Raw genomic sequence first — 17,437 nt, forward strand, 5'->3', positions numbered from 1 at the left:
ACCACACTGCTAACCCTAATGCCTAACCTAATTTTTACAATATAGCTCATTTTGACTTTGCAGCTGGCCCATCTAAGGATACATTGCTCAGTTCTGCCTCCATGATAAGACTCATGACAATAAATGTCAACCTGGAAGGATTGAGAATGGGTCAATAACATCATACATTTTGGTGCAATTCTTGTTTCTAATGTAGCTTTAAGTGTCATTAAAAAGCAAGAATTAGGATGATTACTACACCTTTAAGGTCCTTCTCGGCATTCATGGCCTCTGTCAATAAGCTTCTTGCATTATTATTTAGCTCCTCGGACCTGTTGGTCAGACCTTTCTCCTCCACATCCTGAAACATATCAAAGTTAAGAGATATGTGAACTAATTTTGCATGGTATGTTAACTATTTTCCATGTCATTGTGAATTTAAGTTCATGGTGGCTGTAGCATCCGGACCAGAATAATCACCTTCAGAGCTTTTTCGGCTGCCTCTTTGGATATGTTGGCCGCAATCTCTGCCTCTTCAATGGCTTTTATTATTCTGCTGTAGGCTCTCACGCTTTCAGCAGCATGCTGCATGTCTGAGCTGTTGGTGGCATTGTGTACTGCCCTGCAATAACAAGGAATACAACGCTCACAGTGGTCCATTATCAAGGCACAAGGCGAGGTTCAGATGCAGACAAAGGAGCCAGATGGTTGGAGTCGTACAATGTTTATTAATCCCAAAAGGGCTAGGCAAGAGAATGGTCGTGTACAGGCAAAAGGTCAAAACCAGTTCAGAGTCCAATAGGTACCGAAGGGCAGGCAGAATCAAGGTCTTGGCAGGCAGGATGATCAGGCAGGCGGGAAAGTAGTCCAGAGTAAGGCAGTGGTCAAAACCGGGAGGACTAGCAAAAGAGAATAGAAAAGGAGTACAGGGAAAAACACACTGGTTGACTTGACTAAACATACAAGACAAACTGGCATAGAGAGACAGAAAACACAGGGATAAATACACTGTGGAAAATAAGCGATACCTGGAGGGGGTGGAGACAATCCCAGGTGACAGGTGAAACAGATCAGGGCGTGACAGTCCATACAGTCCACACAAAGGTCCCGACATAGGAAACATCTGTGGGGTATGAAGAAGTAGGCCCCCACCTAAGAACAACCTAACCCCCTCTTGTCTACCTACATTTGTAGTTCCATTGCCAGTCTGTTTAGCTCCTCGTCATGCTCCTCTGCCATGACAACGATGCCCTCCTGCTTTGCTTTAGCGATATCATTCAGTGTCTCAGTGAGATTGGGCTTGGCTCCCTCTAACCCTATTACAGGGGCTGAGTCACTGGTTTATTGGTGCTCTTCCATGCCGTCCCTAGGAGGGGTGCGTCACTTGAGTGGGTTGAGTCACTAACGTGATCTTCCTGTCTGGGTCCCGGCCCCCCTTTGGGTTGTGCCGTGGCGGAGATCTTTGTGGGCTATACTCAGCCTTGTCTCAGGATGATAAGTTGGTGGTTGAAGGTATCCCTCTAGTGGTGTGGGGGCTGTGCTTTGGCAAAGTGGGTGGGGTTATATCCTGCCTGTTTGGCCCTGTCCTGGGGTATTGTTGGATGGGGCCACAGTGTCTCCCAATCCCTCCTGTCTCCGCCTCCAGTATTTATGCTGCAGTAGTTTATGTGTCGGGGGGGCTAGAGTCAGTCTGTTATATCTGGAGTTTTTCTCCTGTCTTATCTGGTGTCCTGTGTGAATTTAAGTGTGCTCTCTCTAATTCTCTCTTTCTCTCTCTCTTCCTTTCTTTCTTTCTCTCTCTCAGAGGACCTTGGCCCTAGGACCATGCCTCAGGACTACCTGGCCGGATGACTCCTTGCTGTCCCCAGTCCACCTGGCCGTGCTGCTGCTCCAGTTTGAACTGTTCTGCATGTGGTTATGGAATCCTGACCTGTTCACCGAACGTGCTACCTGTCCCAGACCTGCTGTTTTCAACTCTCTAGAGACAGCAGGAGCGGTAGAGATACTCTGCATGATCGGCTATGAAAAGCCAACTGACATTTACTCCTGTGTTGCTGACCTGTTGCACCCTCAAAATCCACTGTGATTATTATTATTTTATCCTGCTGGTCATCTATGAACATTTAAACATCTTGGCCATGTTCTGTTATAATCTCCACCCGGCACAGCCAGAAGAGGACTGGCCACCCCTCATAGCCTGGTTCCTCTCTAGGTTTCTTCCTAGGTTCTGGCCTTTCTAAGGAGTTTTTCCTAGCCACTGTGCTTCTACACCTGCGGTTTCTGTACAGCACTGTGATGATGTAAGAAGGGCTTTATAAATAAATTTGATTTGATCTATCTCGGCTGCAAGGTGCTCATATTCCTGAAAGATTTAAATGACATTTTTAATGCCTCCTTCATTACGAGATAAATAATAATATCCACTGGAAACAATTTGAATTCATCTGCTTCATACCTTGTTTGTGCTCCTTCATCATTTCCAAAAGGTTTGTGATATTCCTCAATTTATATTTGGTCATATTGATTGGATTGAATCACGTTTCCTCTCCAGCTCATCTTTTAATTGCTAGTAAATTATTTGGAAAAAGGAAGGACATTTTTTGTGTTGTATCTACAACATTTCATAGATGTTATTCTTCAGTATTTGACATTACCATCAGGTCTCTTAGGAAGTCAGTACTGCTGGAGTTGAGGCTCCATGTCCTGTTTACCATATCCTCTGCTTGTGCCACAGCCTCTGCCAGATTCATCAACGCAGAGCCCCACGTCATCAGGGACTCTGCCGCCTCATTGGCTACAGCCAGGTTGTCATCCAATGGAGTTGTCCTATTGTTCCTGATGAAGTCCAATACTGAGAGGAACACATGTATTACCCTTTGCACCTTAAGTCATATCTATCAAGAACTTGTGTCACATTGATGTATGGAATGTCTCATTCAAAAGAATGCTCAATAAAGTGCTGCCCTATACTGTAAGTGACTTTAATCTAATCCAAAAAGCCCAGATCTCACGTTTGTGAGCCTCCTCTTGCTCCCTGGCAGCCTCCTTGTCTGGTTACTGCAGCCAAGTTCGCTCATCTCCTGCACCATGCGCTGCACCTCCTTCATCATCCTGGCCACCTCCTCCACTGCCACATTTATGTTGGGTATACTAGATTTCGCCTCCCTCAGGTGATGAAGGAGATCTGAGAGTGCAAGAAAAGAGGTGGGGATTATCATGACAATGATGTATCATTATATTATCATATTGAAATACTTTGAGTTATAGTTTACCTTCTATATGCATTAAGAGATAGAGCTTCAGGGATAAGACACCCACGACAGGTCCTCTGGGCAGCATTGCCGTAGTTACCCACTTTGTAGCGCTCACATCGATGTCCATTAGTATTGTACTGACAGTTCTGGAAAATAAAGTGTTCTCTCTGTTTATCAATGAAGCAGGCTTGTGGAATGTTGGTGGTATGGTTCATGATGTGAGAGGTAATGTAGTCTGGCATGAATGCTAATCTGTGGATATGACTGATATCCATCTGGATCAGCAGGTTTTGGAAAAAGCAGAACTAAGCCATACAGTATGTTTACCTTACTGGTGAGTCAGAAATGATCTATCCTGCTGTGTGTGTAGTGCCTTGCAAAAGTATTCATCCCCCTTGGCGTTTTTCCTATTTTGTTGCATTACAACCTGTAATTTAAATGGATTTTTATTTGGATTTCATATGATGAACACACACAAAATAGTCGAAATTGGTGAAGTGAAATTTAAAAAAACTTGTTTCAAAAAATAAATAAAAAATAAAAAAAACTGAAAAGTGGTGCGTACACATGTTCACCCCCTTTGCTATGAAGCCCCTAAATAAGATCTGGTGCAACCAATTACCTTCAGAAGTCACATAAGCCTACGCTAGCGGGACAACTTCCGGTGAAACTGGAGGGCGGCGCAATTCAAAAAAATTTTCAAAAAAAATATGGATATTAAACATTTAGGTACATATATGTGTCTTATATCGGTTGAAAGCTTATATTTTTGTTAATCTAACTGCACTGTCCGATTACAGTAGCTACTACAGCGAAAACATGCCATGTGATTGTTTGAGGACGGCGCCCCATTTCAAAATATTTTTCCACAGGCACAGGTTTCATAAATTCACGAATAGCGATTAAATATTCACTGACCTTTTGAAAATCTTCCTCTGATTTGTCATCCAAAGGGTCCCAGCTATAACATGTAGTGTCGTTTTTTAAAATCCTTCTTTATATCCCAAAAAGTCAGCACCATCGATTTGAGTAATCCACTCGTTCAACATGCAGAGAAAGGAATCCGAAAATCTACCCTTAAACTTTGTTTCAACAAGTCAAAATACATTTCTATGTATTCCTGAGATACCCTGAAATGTAATCAAACTATAATATTACTTACGGAAAGAAGTATGTTCAATAGGATACCGATTTTAGCAGGTGCATCCTGTCTTCATGGTGCGTGCAAACACACATTTCCAAGACTGTGTCCCTGTACTAAAACTGCTATTTCTTATTCGTTTTGAAAGTTACAAGCCTGAAACCTTGAACATCGACTGCTGACACCCTGTGGAAGCCATAGGAATTGCACCCTGGGAGCTAATTTTCAGTATGCCCTTATACTTGCCATTGTAAGAGGATGGTCTCTCTCAAAACAATTAATTCCGGTTGCTTTTTCTTTGGATTTTCTCCTACCATATCTATTGTGTTATATTCTCCTATATTATTTTAACATTACTACCAACTTCAAATTGTTTTCTTTCCAATGGTACCAATTATATGCATATCCTGGCTTCAGGGCCTGAGCAACAGGCAGTTTACTTTGGGAACGTCATTCAGGCGGAAATTGAAAAAAAACGGGCCTAGCCCTAAGAAGTTTTTAAATAAAGTCCACTTGTGTGGAATCTAAGTGTCACATGATCTCAGTATATATACACCTGTTCTGAAAGGCCCCAGAGTTTGCAACACCACTAAGCAAGGAGCACCACCAAGCAAGTGGCACCATGAAGACCAAGGAGCTCTCCAAACAGGTCATGTACAAAGCTGTGGTTGAAGTACAGATCTGGATTGGGTTATAAAAAGATATCTGAAACTTTGAACATCCCAATGAGCACCATTAAATCCATTATTAAAAAATGGAAAGAATATGGCACCACAACAAACCTGCTAAGAGAGGGCCGCCCACCAAAACTCACAAACCAGGCAAGGAGGGCATTAATCAGAGGCAATAAATAGACCAAAGATAACCCTGCAAAGCTCCACAGCGGAGATTGGAGCGTCTGTCCATAGGACCACTTTAAGCCACACGCTCTACAGAGCTGGGGTATATGGAAAGGTAGCCAGAAAAAAGCCATTGCTTAAAGAAAAAAAGAAAAAGGCATGTGGGAGACTCCCCAAACATATGGAAGAAGGTACTCTGGTCGGATGAGACTAAAATTGATATTTTTGGCCACCAAGGAAAACGCTATGTCTGGCACAAACCCAACACCTCTCATCACCCCAAGAACACCATCCCCACAGTGAAGCATGGTGGTGGCAGCATCATGCTGTGGGGATGTTGTTCATCGGCAGGGACTGGGAAACTGGTCAGAATTGAAGGAATGATGGATGGCGCTTAATACAGGGAACACCTTGAGGGAAAACTGTTTTAGTCTTCCAGAGATTTGAGACTGGGACAGAGGTTCACCTTCCAGCAGGACAAAGACCCTAAGCATACTGCTAAAGCAACACTTGAGTGGTTTAAGGGGAAGCATTTAAATGTCTTGGAATGGCCTAGTCAAAGCCCAGACGTCAATCCAATTGAGAATCTGTGGTATGACTTAAAGATTGCTGTACACCAGCGGAATCCATTCGACTTGAAGGAGCTAGAGCAGTTTTGCCTTGAAGAATGGACAAAAATCCCAGTGGCTAGATGTGCCAAGCTTATAGAGACATATCCCAAGAGACTTGCAGCTTGTAATGGCTGCAAAAGATGGCTCTACAAAGTATTGACTTTGGGGGGTGAATAGTTATGCACGCTCAAGTTTTCTGTTTTTATGTGTTATTTCTTGTTTGTTTCACAATATAAAATATTTTGGTAGGCATGTTGTGCAAATCAAATGATACAACTCCCCCAAAAATTATTCCAGGTTGTAAAGGCAACAAAGTAGGAAAAATGCCAAGGGGGGTGAATACTTTTTCAAGCCACTGTATGTGTGCGTGTGTGTGAGAGAGAGTGATAGAGGGATAGATTGATAGATGGAGAGAGAGAGAGAAACCCACCAGACATCTCCCTGTTTGTTCGTCACATTCATTGGACAGGCCGTTACAGTTGCAGGGTACACACTGGCCCCTAGGAGGCCTTGTCCTCTCTGTAGTATCTAGGGCCACACCTCTGTATGGAGGGGAAAAGTCAGCTTAAGGCAGCTTTTTGAATGCAAAAGTGTTTACTCTATAAAGTTCCAATAGAAAATACAGATCAGTTTTTGGACTCATGGGTTTGTGGTTTATTTGTATGACATCAAAGTGATATTTATTATAATCCTAAACGTCTCATCTTTCGTCTCTTCTTGATTTACAGCATATCCCTCATTCAGACAACAACAAATGTTCAAAAGTAGCCCAATTAGTGGGAGGGATGGGGGCATCTTGTTGTGCTCATGTTGATAACGGCTGTCAGTGACTACCCAGACAGCGTTGTGAAGTTGAGAAACTGAGCTCTGATTTTATGTATAGCATGTTTCAATTTAGGTGTTTATACAGGATGACAGGGGCTGTGAGTGGAAAGCAAGGACTATCAGGACTATAGTCCTACGTGTTTTCAGCCCATCCTGAACTTTACGCAGCACATTATTTAATTGAAGAAAGCTTGGACGGGCGGAAAGTAAGGTAAAACACGACCCTAGTTAGAAGGACATGCACTGTTTATCTCTATTGTGCTGCTATTCAAAATCATTATTTAATGTAAATATGGACTTGCCAAGCAACCCATTTTATGTAAGTCACTCAGAGACAATTTTGTTGTGAAAATTCCAGAGGTTTCAATTCAAAACCATTGCTTGTTTGAGTGGTAAATCAAGGTATGGTATATTGCACAACTAAATCAACACGTGACCAAAGAACAATGGGGATCATTGTGACATCAATTGATGTAAAAAGGGCTTCAGAAATACATTTGATTGATTGATTTGAGGACACACCACCTGAAGATGAAAGTATCAAAAGTTCTGTCGTTTGGACCATTTGTTCCCTTTAGAGAGGAATCAAGAAATATTTTTCAAATGTTTAAGGCTAATCTGTCTTTGTTTGTGTACCCTGTGTGTAACAAATTAATACATATATTTGTGTTGTTCAACATTTTCTTACTTAAACATCTACATGTAATTTGTGGACATACTCCATTAATATTTGTAATTAGCAGGCTTTTTCAAAATGGTGGACTAAATGTTTTGCATGTCTACAGTAAAAATTAATCTCAGACAGAAGCCCCTGACAACTATTAACAAATCAGTTACTCAACAACCTTAAACACAAGATCTGTAATCTAGTACAGAAATACCTGGGTGATGGCTCCAGCTGACTGGCTGTTGAATGAGGGGTCACAGTACTTCCTTGGGAGCCAGAGATCCTTACTGCTCTGGTGGCTCTGTGCCAGATAGTTATACCCACAGTTTGGATGTCTCTGTGGTCCTCTCTGGCCCTTTGTGTAGGGGCCAAATAAAGCACACCGCAACACTAATCCTCATACTCCTCCAATCCAGGAAAAACTCCCTTGCGTCATTTTCATACGTCTGCAAGACAGCAAATCTACCTCCCGCACTGTAGAGGAGCTTGGCTGTGGGAACTATGAGGAGTAAATAACTAGGAGCTCCACTCCCTGTAAAACTAGGGCCAAATAGAATGCCTGTATACAAATTGACTGGTATACCTACAGGAAGACTGAGCATATCAGTATGCTTAGTTTGGAGGTTGTTAAAGATCACCTGGGTACCACTTGCTTTTTCTCAGAGGTGTTTGTGGAGCAGTAAGTTGGCATGGCATAGATAGTATTTGTAGTATGTACCACAGGTCACATTTCACAGTTGTGAAACTATGTAAGGTGTAAACCTATGAACCAGGTGAATTAAATAACAATATAATAGAAGGAAATAGAATACAAACCAAAGTATAGCGTTGCTTACACACTGATTATGTTCCCAATCCTACGTCCCCTTGTTTGACATTCTTGCAGATTGAAAGGGATTTTTCAAGAGGCCTCACTGTGCAAAGAAATAGCTTCAAAGCAATCAGATACCTTGATGCAGAGTATCTAGTGCTATACCCAGTCCTGGTATTTAACGTTATATACAAAACATCCAATACTAACATCAACATTCTAGACGAACCTGCCACAGTCGGCCGAAATAGAAAAACAATTGCAGTCAAATGTCAATCCAATTGAGCTTTATTCTCCATCACAATGCAATACAGCCATAGCATTACTCAGAGTGGTACAGTATAAAAGACAGAATACCTGGCACCATCACCCCCACAAATAAACCAAATCAATACTTTTTATTAACCTCTGAACACCTATCTACCAAGATGATGTGTTCTGTCTCTGATACTTTATCAACTATATGGTTCTTAAAATAGGGTAGAGCGCATAGCTTGCGATACCACACGTGTTACTGCCATTCCGGATCATTCTCATGTAGCCACCCTCTCCCTATCCAGTACTCCAACTGGGAAGAAAAGGAAAACAGGCACAGATTTATATACAAAAAATCCCCTTAATATACAGTACCAGTCAAAAGTTTGGACACACCTACTCATTCCAGGGTTTTTCTTTATTTGTACTATTTTCTCCATTGTAGAATAATAGTGAAGACATCAAAACTATGTAATAACACATATGGAATCATGTAGTATCCAAAAAAGTGTTAAACAAATCTAAATATATTTTATATTTGAGATTCTTTAAAGTAGCCACCCTTTGCCCTGATGACATTTTTGCACACTCTTGGCATTCTCTCCAGCTTCATGAGGTAGTCACCTGGAATGCATTTCAATGAACCTTTCTAGCTCTAGTGGAACACCTCGACAACATTCCGCTGAAAAGGCAGCGCGCGAAATTCAAAAATATTTTTTAGAAATATGTAAGTAACTTTCCCACATTAACAAGTCCAATACAGCAACAAGATAAACATCTTGTTAATCTACCCATCGTGTCCGATTTAAAAAAAAAGCTTCACAGCTAAAGCACAACATATGATTATGTTAGATCACCGCCAATTTGAAAAAACTCACAGCCATTTTTCCAGTCAAGGATAGGAGTCACAAAAAGCAGAAATATAGATCAAATTAATCACTAACCTTTGATGATCTTCATCAGATGACACTCATAGGACATCATGTTACACAATACATGTATGTTTTGTTCGATAATCCAAAAATCTCAGTTTACATTGGCGCCTTACGTGCAGTAATGTTTTGTTTCCAAAACATCCAGTGATTTTGCAGAAATACCAAATAATAAACATTGATAAAAGATACTAATGTTATTCACAGAATTAAAGATAGACTTCTCCTTAATACAACCGCTGTGTCAGATTTTTAAAAAACTTTACAGAAAAAGCATAATCTGAGAACGGCGCTCAGAACCCAAAACAGCCAGAGGAATAGCCGCCATTTTGGGATCAACAAAGTTAGAAACAATACCATAAATATTCACTTACGTTTGATGATCTTCATCAGAAGGCACTCCTAGGAATCCCAGTTCGACAATAAATGACTGATTTGTTCCATAAAGTTCCATCATTTATGTCCAGCCCGGTAATCCATCTTCATGAAGCGCGAGCATTTCATCCAGACAAAAACTCAAAAGTTCCGTTAGAGTCCTTTAGAAACATGTCAAACGATGTATGGAATCAATCGTTAGGATGTTTTTTTAAAACCTCTTGAAACTAGGTGGCACTATTTTAATTTTTGGAAAAATAACGTTCCTAAAGTAAACAGGCTATTTTGTCAGGACAAGATGCTAGAATATGCATATAATTGACAGCTTAGGATAGAAAACACTCTAAAGTTTCCAAAACTGTAAAAATATTGTCTGTGAGTATAGCAGAACTGATATTGCAGGCGAAAGCCTGAGAAAAATCCAATCAGGAAGGGACTCTTATTTAGAAAGCGCTGCGTTCCTATGCGTCCCTATTGAGCAGTGAATGAGATATCAACCAGATTTCTTTATCTATGGCTTCCCTAATGTGTCTAGTGTCACAATACATAGTTTCAGGCTTTTATTTTGAAAAATGAGCCTGAACGACAACATTGCGTCAGTGGTCAGCTGGAGGCTCTCAGAGTGTTTTGTGCGTAAAAGACAAATGCGGCCATTGTTTCTCTCTTTCCTACTAAGAAGCCACCTGTCCCGGTTGATATATTATCGAATAGATATTTGAAAAACACCTTGAGGATTGATTATAAAAAACGTTTGTCATGTTTCTGTCGATATTATGGATCTAATTTGGAATATTTTTCGGCGTTGTCGTGACCGCAGTTTCCGGTGGATTTCTCAACCAAACGTGAAGTACAAACGGAGGTGTTTCGGCTATAAAAAAATCATCTTTATGGGACAAAATGAACATTTGCTGTCTAACTGGGAGTCTCATGAGTGAAAACATCCGAAGCTCATCAAAGGTAAACGATTTATTTTGATTGCTTTTCTGATTTTCGTGACCAAGCTGCCTGCTGCTAGCTAGGCATAATGCTATCCTAGGCTATCGATAAATTTACACAAATGCTTGTCTCGCTTTGGCTGTAAAGCATAATTTCAAAATCTGAGATGACAGGGTGATTAACAAAAGGCTAAGCTGTGTTTCAATATATTTCACTTGTGATTTCATGAATATTAATATTTTCTAGTAATATTTTTTGTCCGTTGCGTTATGCTAATTAGTGTCAGTTGATGACAATTCCCCCGGATCCGGGAGAGGGAGTTCCAAGAGTTAACATAAAACATCAATAATGTTCCAACCAGAGAATTCCTTCGTCTTCAGAAAGGCACTGGAACGAGAGGTAACTCTGAGAGCCCCTCCTTTACAGTAGAATCCTCATTCAAGTTGACATCTAGTGGAAGCCCTAGGAAGTGCAACCTCATCCATATCTCAATGTGTACTTGGTAGGCCAAGCTTTGAAAAACTACAAACCTAGATGTCCCACTTCCTGGTTGGATTTTTCTCAGGTTTTCGCCTGCCATATGAGTTATGTTATACTCACAGTCATCATTCAAACAGTTTTAGAAACAGTTTCCCATCCAATACTAATAATAATATGCATATATTAGCATCTGGGACAGAGTAGGAGGCAGTTCACTCTGGGCACGCTATTCATCCAAAAGTGAAAATGCTGCCCCCTATCCCAAAAAGGTTTTAACAGGTGTGCCTTGTTAAAAGTTCATTTGTGGAATTGTTTTCCTTTTTAATGTGTTTGAGCCAATCTGTAGTGTTGTGACAAGGTAGGGGTGGTATACAGAAGATAGGTCTATTTGGTAAAAGACCAAGTCCATATTATGGAAAGAACAGCTCAAATAAGCAAAGAGAAACGACAGCCCATCATTACTTTAAGATATGAAGGTCAGTCAGACCCAGAGTTACCTCTGCTGAAGAGGATAAGTTCATTACAGTTAACTGCACCTCAGAAATTGCAGCCCAAATAAATACTTCACAGAGTTCAAGTAACCGACACATCTCAACATCAACTGTTCAGAGGAGACTGCGTGAATTAGGCCTTCGTGGTCGAATTGCTGCAAAGAAACTACTACTAAAGGACAACAATAAGAAGAAGGGACTTGCTTGGGCCAAGAAACATGAGCAATGGACATTAGACCAGTGGAAATATGTCCTTTGGTCTGCAGAATCCAACTTTGAGATTTTTGTTTCAAACCACCGCGTATTTGTGAGACGCAGAGTAGGGGAACGGATTATCAACATGTGTGGTTCCCACCGTGAAGCATGGAGGAGGAGATGTGATGATGCTTTGCTGATGACACTGTCTGTGATTTATTTAGAATTCAAGGCACACTTAACCAGCATGGATAGCACAGCATTCTGCAGTGATATATTCCATCCAATCTGGTTTGCGCTTAGTGGGACTATCATTTGTTTTTCCACAAGACAATGACCCAAAACAAACCTCCAGGCTGTGTAAGTGCTATTTGACCAAGAAAGAGAGTGATGGAGTGCTGCATCAGATTACCTGGCCTCCACAATCACCCGACCTCAACCCAATTGAGATGGTTTGGGATGAGTTTGATCACAGAGTGAAGGAAAAGCAGCCAACAAGTGCTCAGCATATGTGGGAACTCCTTCAAGACTGTTGGAAAAGCATTCCTCATGAAGTTGTTTGAGAGAATGCCAAGAGTGTGCAAAGCTGTCATCAAGGCAAAGGGGTGGCTACTTTGAAGAATCTCAAATATAAAATGTATTTTTGGTTACTACATGATTCCATATGTGTTATTTCATAGTTTTGATGTCTTCACTATTATTCTACAATGTAGAAAATATTAAAAATAAAGAAAACCCTTGAATGAGTAGGTGTATCCAAACTTTTGACTGGTACTGTACATGAAAAAGTAACCCCATTATGATATTTTGTGAGAATGTAAACCATGTTACTCCCACCTGTGATTCACCGACCGTTTTGATGATCCAATATGCTTGTCCCTCTTCAGAGCCATAGCCAACCAGCAGCACTGCATGACTGAGGTTGTTGGGGTTACAGCTTGGCTCCTCATATATTCCTGTTTGACCAATAATAGCACTGGTTACAATGAGGCAAGCTCAGATAGGGAAAATGCATTTTTTTTATGGAATCAAAAAACGTTTACCTGGACTATCAAAGTTAATATTATGTACAGTAACGAAAAAACACTACCTTTAGTTGTCAAGCTTCAAGGTATGAAGACCAACCTGTACTGTAGAACATGAAGCTTGGGTGATCTGCATCCACAGCAATGGTGATTGGGCCAATGGTTGCCACAGCATCAGTCAGGGCCTGCTCATCTCCAGTGGGTATGAACCTCTAATCAGTAATCCTGGCAACTGACTGACTACTTTCATAGAAACAGGGCTGGGAATCCTAGAAATTCAGAAAGGTGTCTCAACCCTTGTACTTCTTAAATCATATGTTTCTATTAACATTATGTAACGTTGGTCTACACGGACAGGGATGTCCCCAGTCAGACTCTTACCACTGATGTGTAGGGGTGGGTGTCTGTGGACTGAAGCTCATTCTGAAGCACATAATCATAGGCATTAGCCATCCAGGCTCCACTGCAGCCATTGGTGCCATAGCGCTTGGAGCAGTCCACAAGGTTTTGCTCACTCAAGGACACCAGCTGACCTGTCCTCTTGAACATTTGTCCTTCAATGGCCCCCGTAGTGCTAAACGCCCAGCAGGAGCCACAGTCGCCCTGTGAGGAGAAATCAACAGAACTCAAACTTCCTAGTTTGCACTGACATTCTACTTCCAGAAGTTTTTTAAGAAAAGCCTCACCTGGTCTTTCACCTCAGTGACATAGCCCATGGCTCTGTAGTCAACGGTAACAGCCTCTAACTTCCGAGCACTGGCACGGAGCTTTCGAGCTGATGCATTCTTCCCTTTTCTCTTTATTTTGCTATGAGAAACTTGATGATAGGACAGGGAGTACTTCTCAAGGTCTCCCTAATCTCGGGGGAATGGAACTGTCGGCTGGGTAGTGATACACAGTGGTGAGAACTCTGGAGAAGGATACAACTCACCTACTGTTTGTGTGTATGTATGTGCGTAGGATACCTACTGTTTGTGTGGAAGTATGTGCGTAAGTAGGGAGCCAGTGTAAAATGGATGTCTTTGTATAATGGACTTCAGAGTGCTCTCGTGAATAAACATTTTGACTATTGTAAACTGGGAACTCTTGTATGTTTCATTCAACCAGAACCTTACAAACTCTGTGTTGCAGACTGAGTAGATTAATTGAAGTTTATGAACATTGATAATGAAATTCTCATAACAACATCCTTGTCCCTCTGATAAAACTGTTAATATTCTCATCAATCACCCTCATGTTCTCCTCCCAAACAGCCTTCCTCTCAATGTCATCCGCTTCAGAATGAACAAACAAATAGTTGATTATTGTGAAGGTGTGTGTCTGGGAGGGAGATAATTAATTATTGAATGTTTACAATGCGTCTTCATGTAGGCCTATATGAAGTTGAGTAGCCTAATCCAACAGTAACTATTGAGACGTGTTTGTGAATGCAGGCTGTGTCTATGAGTATGTGTATAAAATAACATATAACCTTCTTGTCGTACGACACACCGTTGCTCCTCTTCCATGTTTGCCACTCTGATGGCCCCTGGACCTCCTCATCCGAGTCTGACGCCACGTGGAGAGGATCAGACAGCAGTATAGAGAGCAGCACAGCTCTCCCCATGAGGCTGGCCCATTGAACTGGAGGGATGAATGATCAGAGTATAGTATTTCACCAAATGTGTTCTGTCGTAAATTACTTTACTGCAATTTATACCATTCTGGAGAGAGAATTCTATGGACACACTATAAATGCTCTGAGATTTTGAATGTAATGTTATAAAATCAATGCAATCAAGTTAGACTAAATGAATGTCAATAACCTGGCACCACCTGCTGGAAAGTTGGGCTGTCTTGTGTTCATGTTCTGAGACTAATTCCACACTCTGACTGTGACCGGTCATCACCACCTCTTTCATTGCCTGTGATGAAGGGTGTGCTCCCCACGGGCCTGTCTGAATCCCCATCACCTACACACAAGAGGGACATGCCAACAGGGGAGAAAACAACCCTTATTAGACAATACCAGGTCACAGAGTGTAAACACAGTATGTCACTATTCAAAGTAGCCTACATCAGAGTTTTTTGACACTCCTCACAACAATAGCTTAGCGGTGCCAAGAAAAGATGCTGGTCTACTCGAAATACAGCCCATCTCTAAAAACCTGCCAATTACCTACAATTAAACAGATACAACAACACCTCACGGCACAACGTGAACTGTGAAGAGAGACACACACAAACATACTCTAACACACACTTTACACACATTGGAGTATTGCACATTGTAATTGTTTTTATCCTGTTTGGACACCAGGAATGATAGCTGCTGTCTTGGTAGCAGGCGAGCAGCTAATGGGGATCCTAATAAATACTAAAACATTATGCACCCTGATATTTTGGTGTCAGGCTGTGCTTTTGTGTAGGCCCAGGCACCCATTGCATCATTGAAGCTTGTGCTTATCTTCTGAATGACTAGCGTAGCCTGTGAAAACAGTCATGTTTCTTCTCCCAAAGTTCGTCACAAACTAATACCTTTGAAACAGTTGTGGCAGCAAAAGCTGCTTAACATGCAGGCATGCAGGGTAGCATGGGTCACAGTACAGACACTATTGTAAGATCCGAGTACAGGTGTATGGCTGAGGACTGGATGGAGTCAAATAAGTTTATTCAATGCAATGAATGGATAATGGTAAATAATTAAGTAAACACAGTTCTTTTCTCAAACACAGATTCTGCTTGTAAATGCCTTATGTTTTATATTTATTTAACTAGGCAAATCAGTTAAGAAAAAAATATTATTTTCAATAACGACCTAGGAACAGTGCCTTGTTCAGGGGCAGAACAACAGATTTTTACCTTGTCGGCTCGGGGATTCGATCTTGCAACCTTTCGGTTACTAGCAACACATCTGCCACGCTGATCCTCAACACTGGAGCTCCCCAGGGGTGCGTGCTCAGTCCCCTCCTGTACTCCCTGTTCACCCACGACTGCATGGCCAGGCACGACTCCAACACCATCATTAAGTTTGCAGACGACACAACAGTGGTAGGCCTGATCATCGACAACGACGAGAGGGAGGAGCCTATAGGGAGGAGGTCAGAGACCTGGCCGGGTGGTGTCAGAATAACAACCGATCCCTCAACGTAACCAAGAGTAAGGAGATGATTGTGGACTACAGGAAAAGGAGGACCAAGCACGCCCCCATTCTCATCGATGGGGCTGTAGTGAAGCAGGTTGAGAGCTTCTAGTTCCTTGGTGTCCACATCAACAACAAACTAGAATGGTCCATACACACCAAGACAGTCGTGAAGAAGGCACGACAAAGCCTATTCCCCCTCAGGAAACTAAAAAGATTTGGCATGGGTCCTGAGATCCTCAAAAAGTTATACAGCTGCAACATCGAGAGCTGGTTGCATCACTGCCTGGTACGGCAATTGCTCGGCCGCTGACCACAAGGCACTACAGAGGGTAGTGCGTACGGCCCAGTACATCACTGGGGCTAAGCTGCCTGCCATCCAGGACCTCTACACCAGGCGGTGTTAGAGAAAGGCCCTAAAAATTGTCAAAGACCACAGCCACCCCAACCATAGACTGTTCTCTCTACTACCGCATGGCAAGCGGTACCGGAGTGCCAAGTCTAGGAAAAAAGGCTTCTCAACAGTTTTTACACCCAAGCCACAAGACTCCTGAACAGATAATCAAATGGCTACCCGGACTATTTGCATTGTGTGCCTCCCCAACCCCTCTTTTTAGCTGCTGCTACTTTCGGTTTATCTTATATGCACAGTCACTTTAACTATACATTCATGTACATACTACCTCAATTGGGCCGACCAACCAGTGCTCCCGCACATTGGCTAACCGGGCTATCTGCATTGTGTCCCACCAACCACCCGCCAACCCCTCATTTACTCTATTGCTACTCTCTGATCATCATATATGTGTAGTCACTTTAACCATATCTACATGTACAAACTACCTCAATCAGCCTGAATAACCGGTGTCTGTATGTAGCCTCGCTACCTTTATAGCCTGTCTTTTTACTGTTGTTTTATTTCTTTACCTACCTATTGTTCACATAATACCTTTTTTTGCACTATTGGTTAGAGCCTATAAGTAAGCATTTCACTGTAATACCTGTTGTATTCGGCGCACGTGACAATTAAACTTTGATTTGATTTAGTCCAATGCTCTGACCACTAGGATACCTACCGCCCATTATAGCCTATATTAAATAATTAGTCAGGAAAATAATCCTACACTAACGTTACCTTGAATAGAACAAAACCTTGTGTCATATATAAAACAATAGCCTATGTTGCCTCAGTGTAAGCCAACTACTATCTTGGTGTTAATGTATATGACTACTACCCACAAAATGAAATTGTAACAGAATCAAACTCGATGCATTTGTTTAAACAAACGACTTCAATGCATTGATTCAGTGAGCAGACAGAGCGCCACACGGAATTGATTCAGTGAGCAGACAGAGCGCCACACGGAATTGAGTCAGTGAGCAGACAGAGAGCCATACGGAATTGAGTCAGTGAGCAGACAGAGCGCCACACGGAATTGATTCAGTGAGCAGACAGAGCGCCACACGGAATTGAGTCAGTGAGCAGACAGAGTGCCACAC

General features: G+C 41.8%; 1 protein-coding gene across 1 annotated transcript; it reads right to left on the minus strand.

The window, feature by feature from the left end:
- Positions 1 to 8,417: 8,417 nt before the first annotated feature.
- LOC115107408 (procathepsin L-like) lies at positions 8,418 to 17,351 on the minus strand. Its single transcript, XM_065009044.1, has 6 exons — positions 14,632 to 17,351; positions 14,288 to 14,439; positions 13,198 to 13,419; positions 12,917 to 13,085; positions 12,629 to 12,747; positions 8,418 to 8,695 (listed from the first exon to the last, which is right to left on the minus strand). Exons 1-4 carry the CDS (start codon positions 14,660 to 14,662, stop codon positions 13,029 to 13,031), a joined length of 462 nt encoding a protein of 153 aa, XP_064865116.1. The 5' UTR covers positions 14,663 to 17,351; the 3' UTR covers positions 8,418 to 8,695; positions 12,629 to 12,747; positions 12,917 to 13,028.
- Between the last annotated feature and the right edge of the window lie 86 nt (positions 17,352 to 17,437).

This window comes from Oncorhynchus nerka, linkage group LG24 (genome assembly GCF_034236695.1).
Source record: "Oncorhynchus nerka isolate Pitt River linkage group LG24, Oner_Uvic_2.0, whole genome shotgun sequence".
Taxonomy (NCBI): domain Eukaryota; kingdom Metazoa; phylum Chordata; class Actinopteri; order Salmoniformes; family Salmonidae; genus Oncorhynchus; species Oncorhynchus nerka.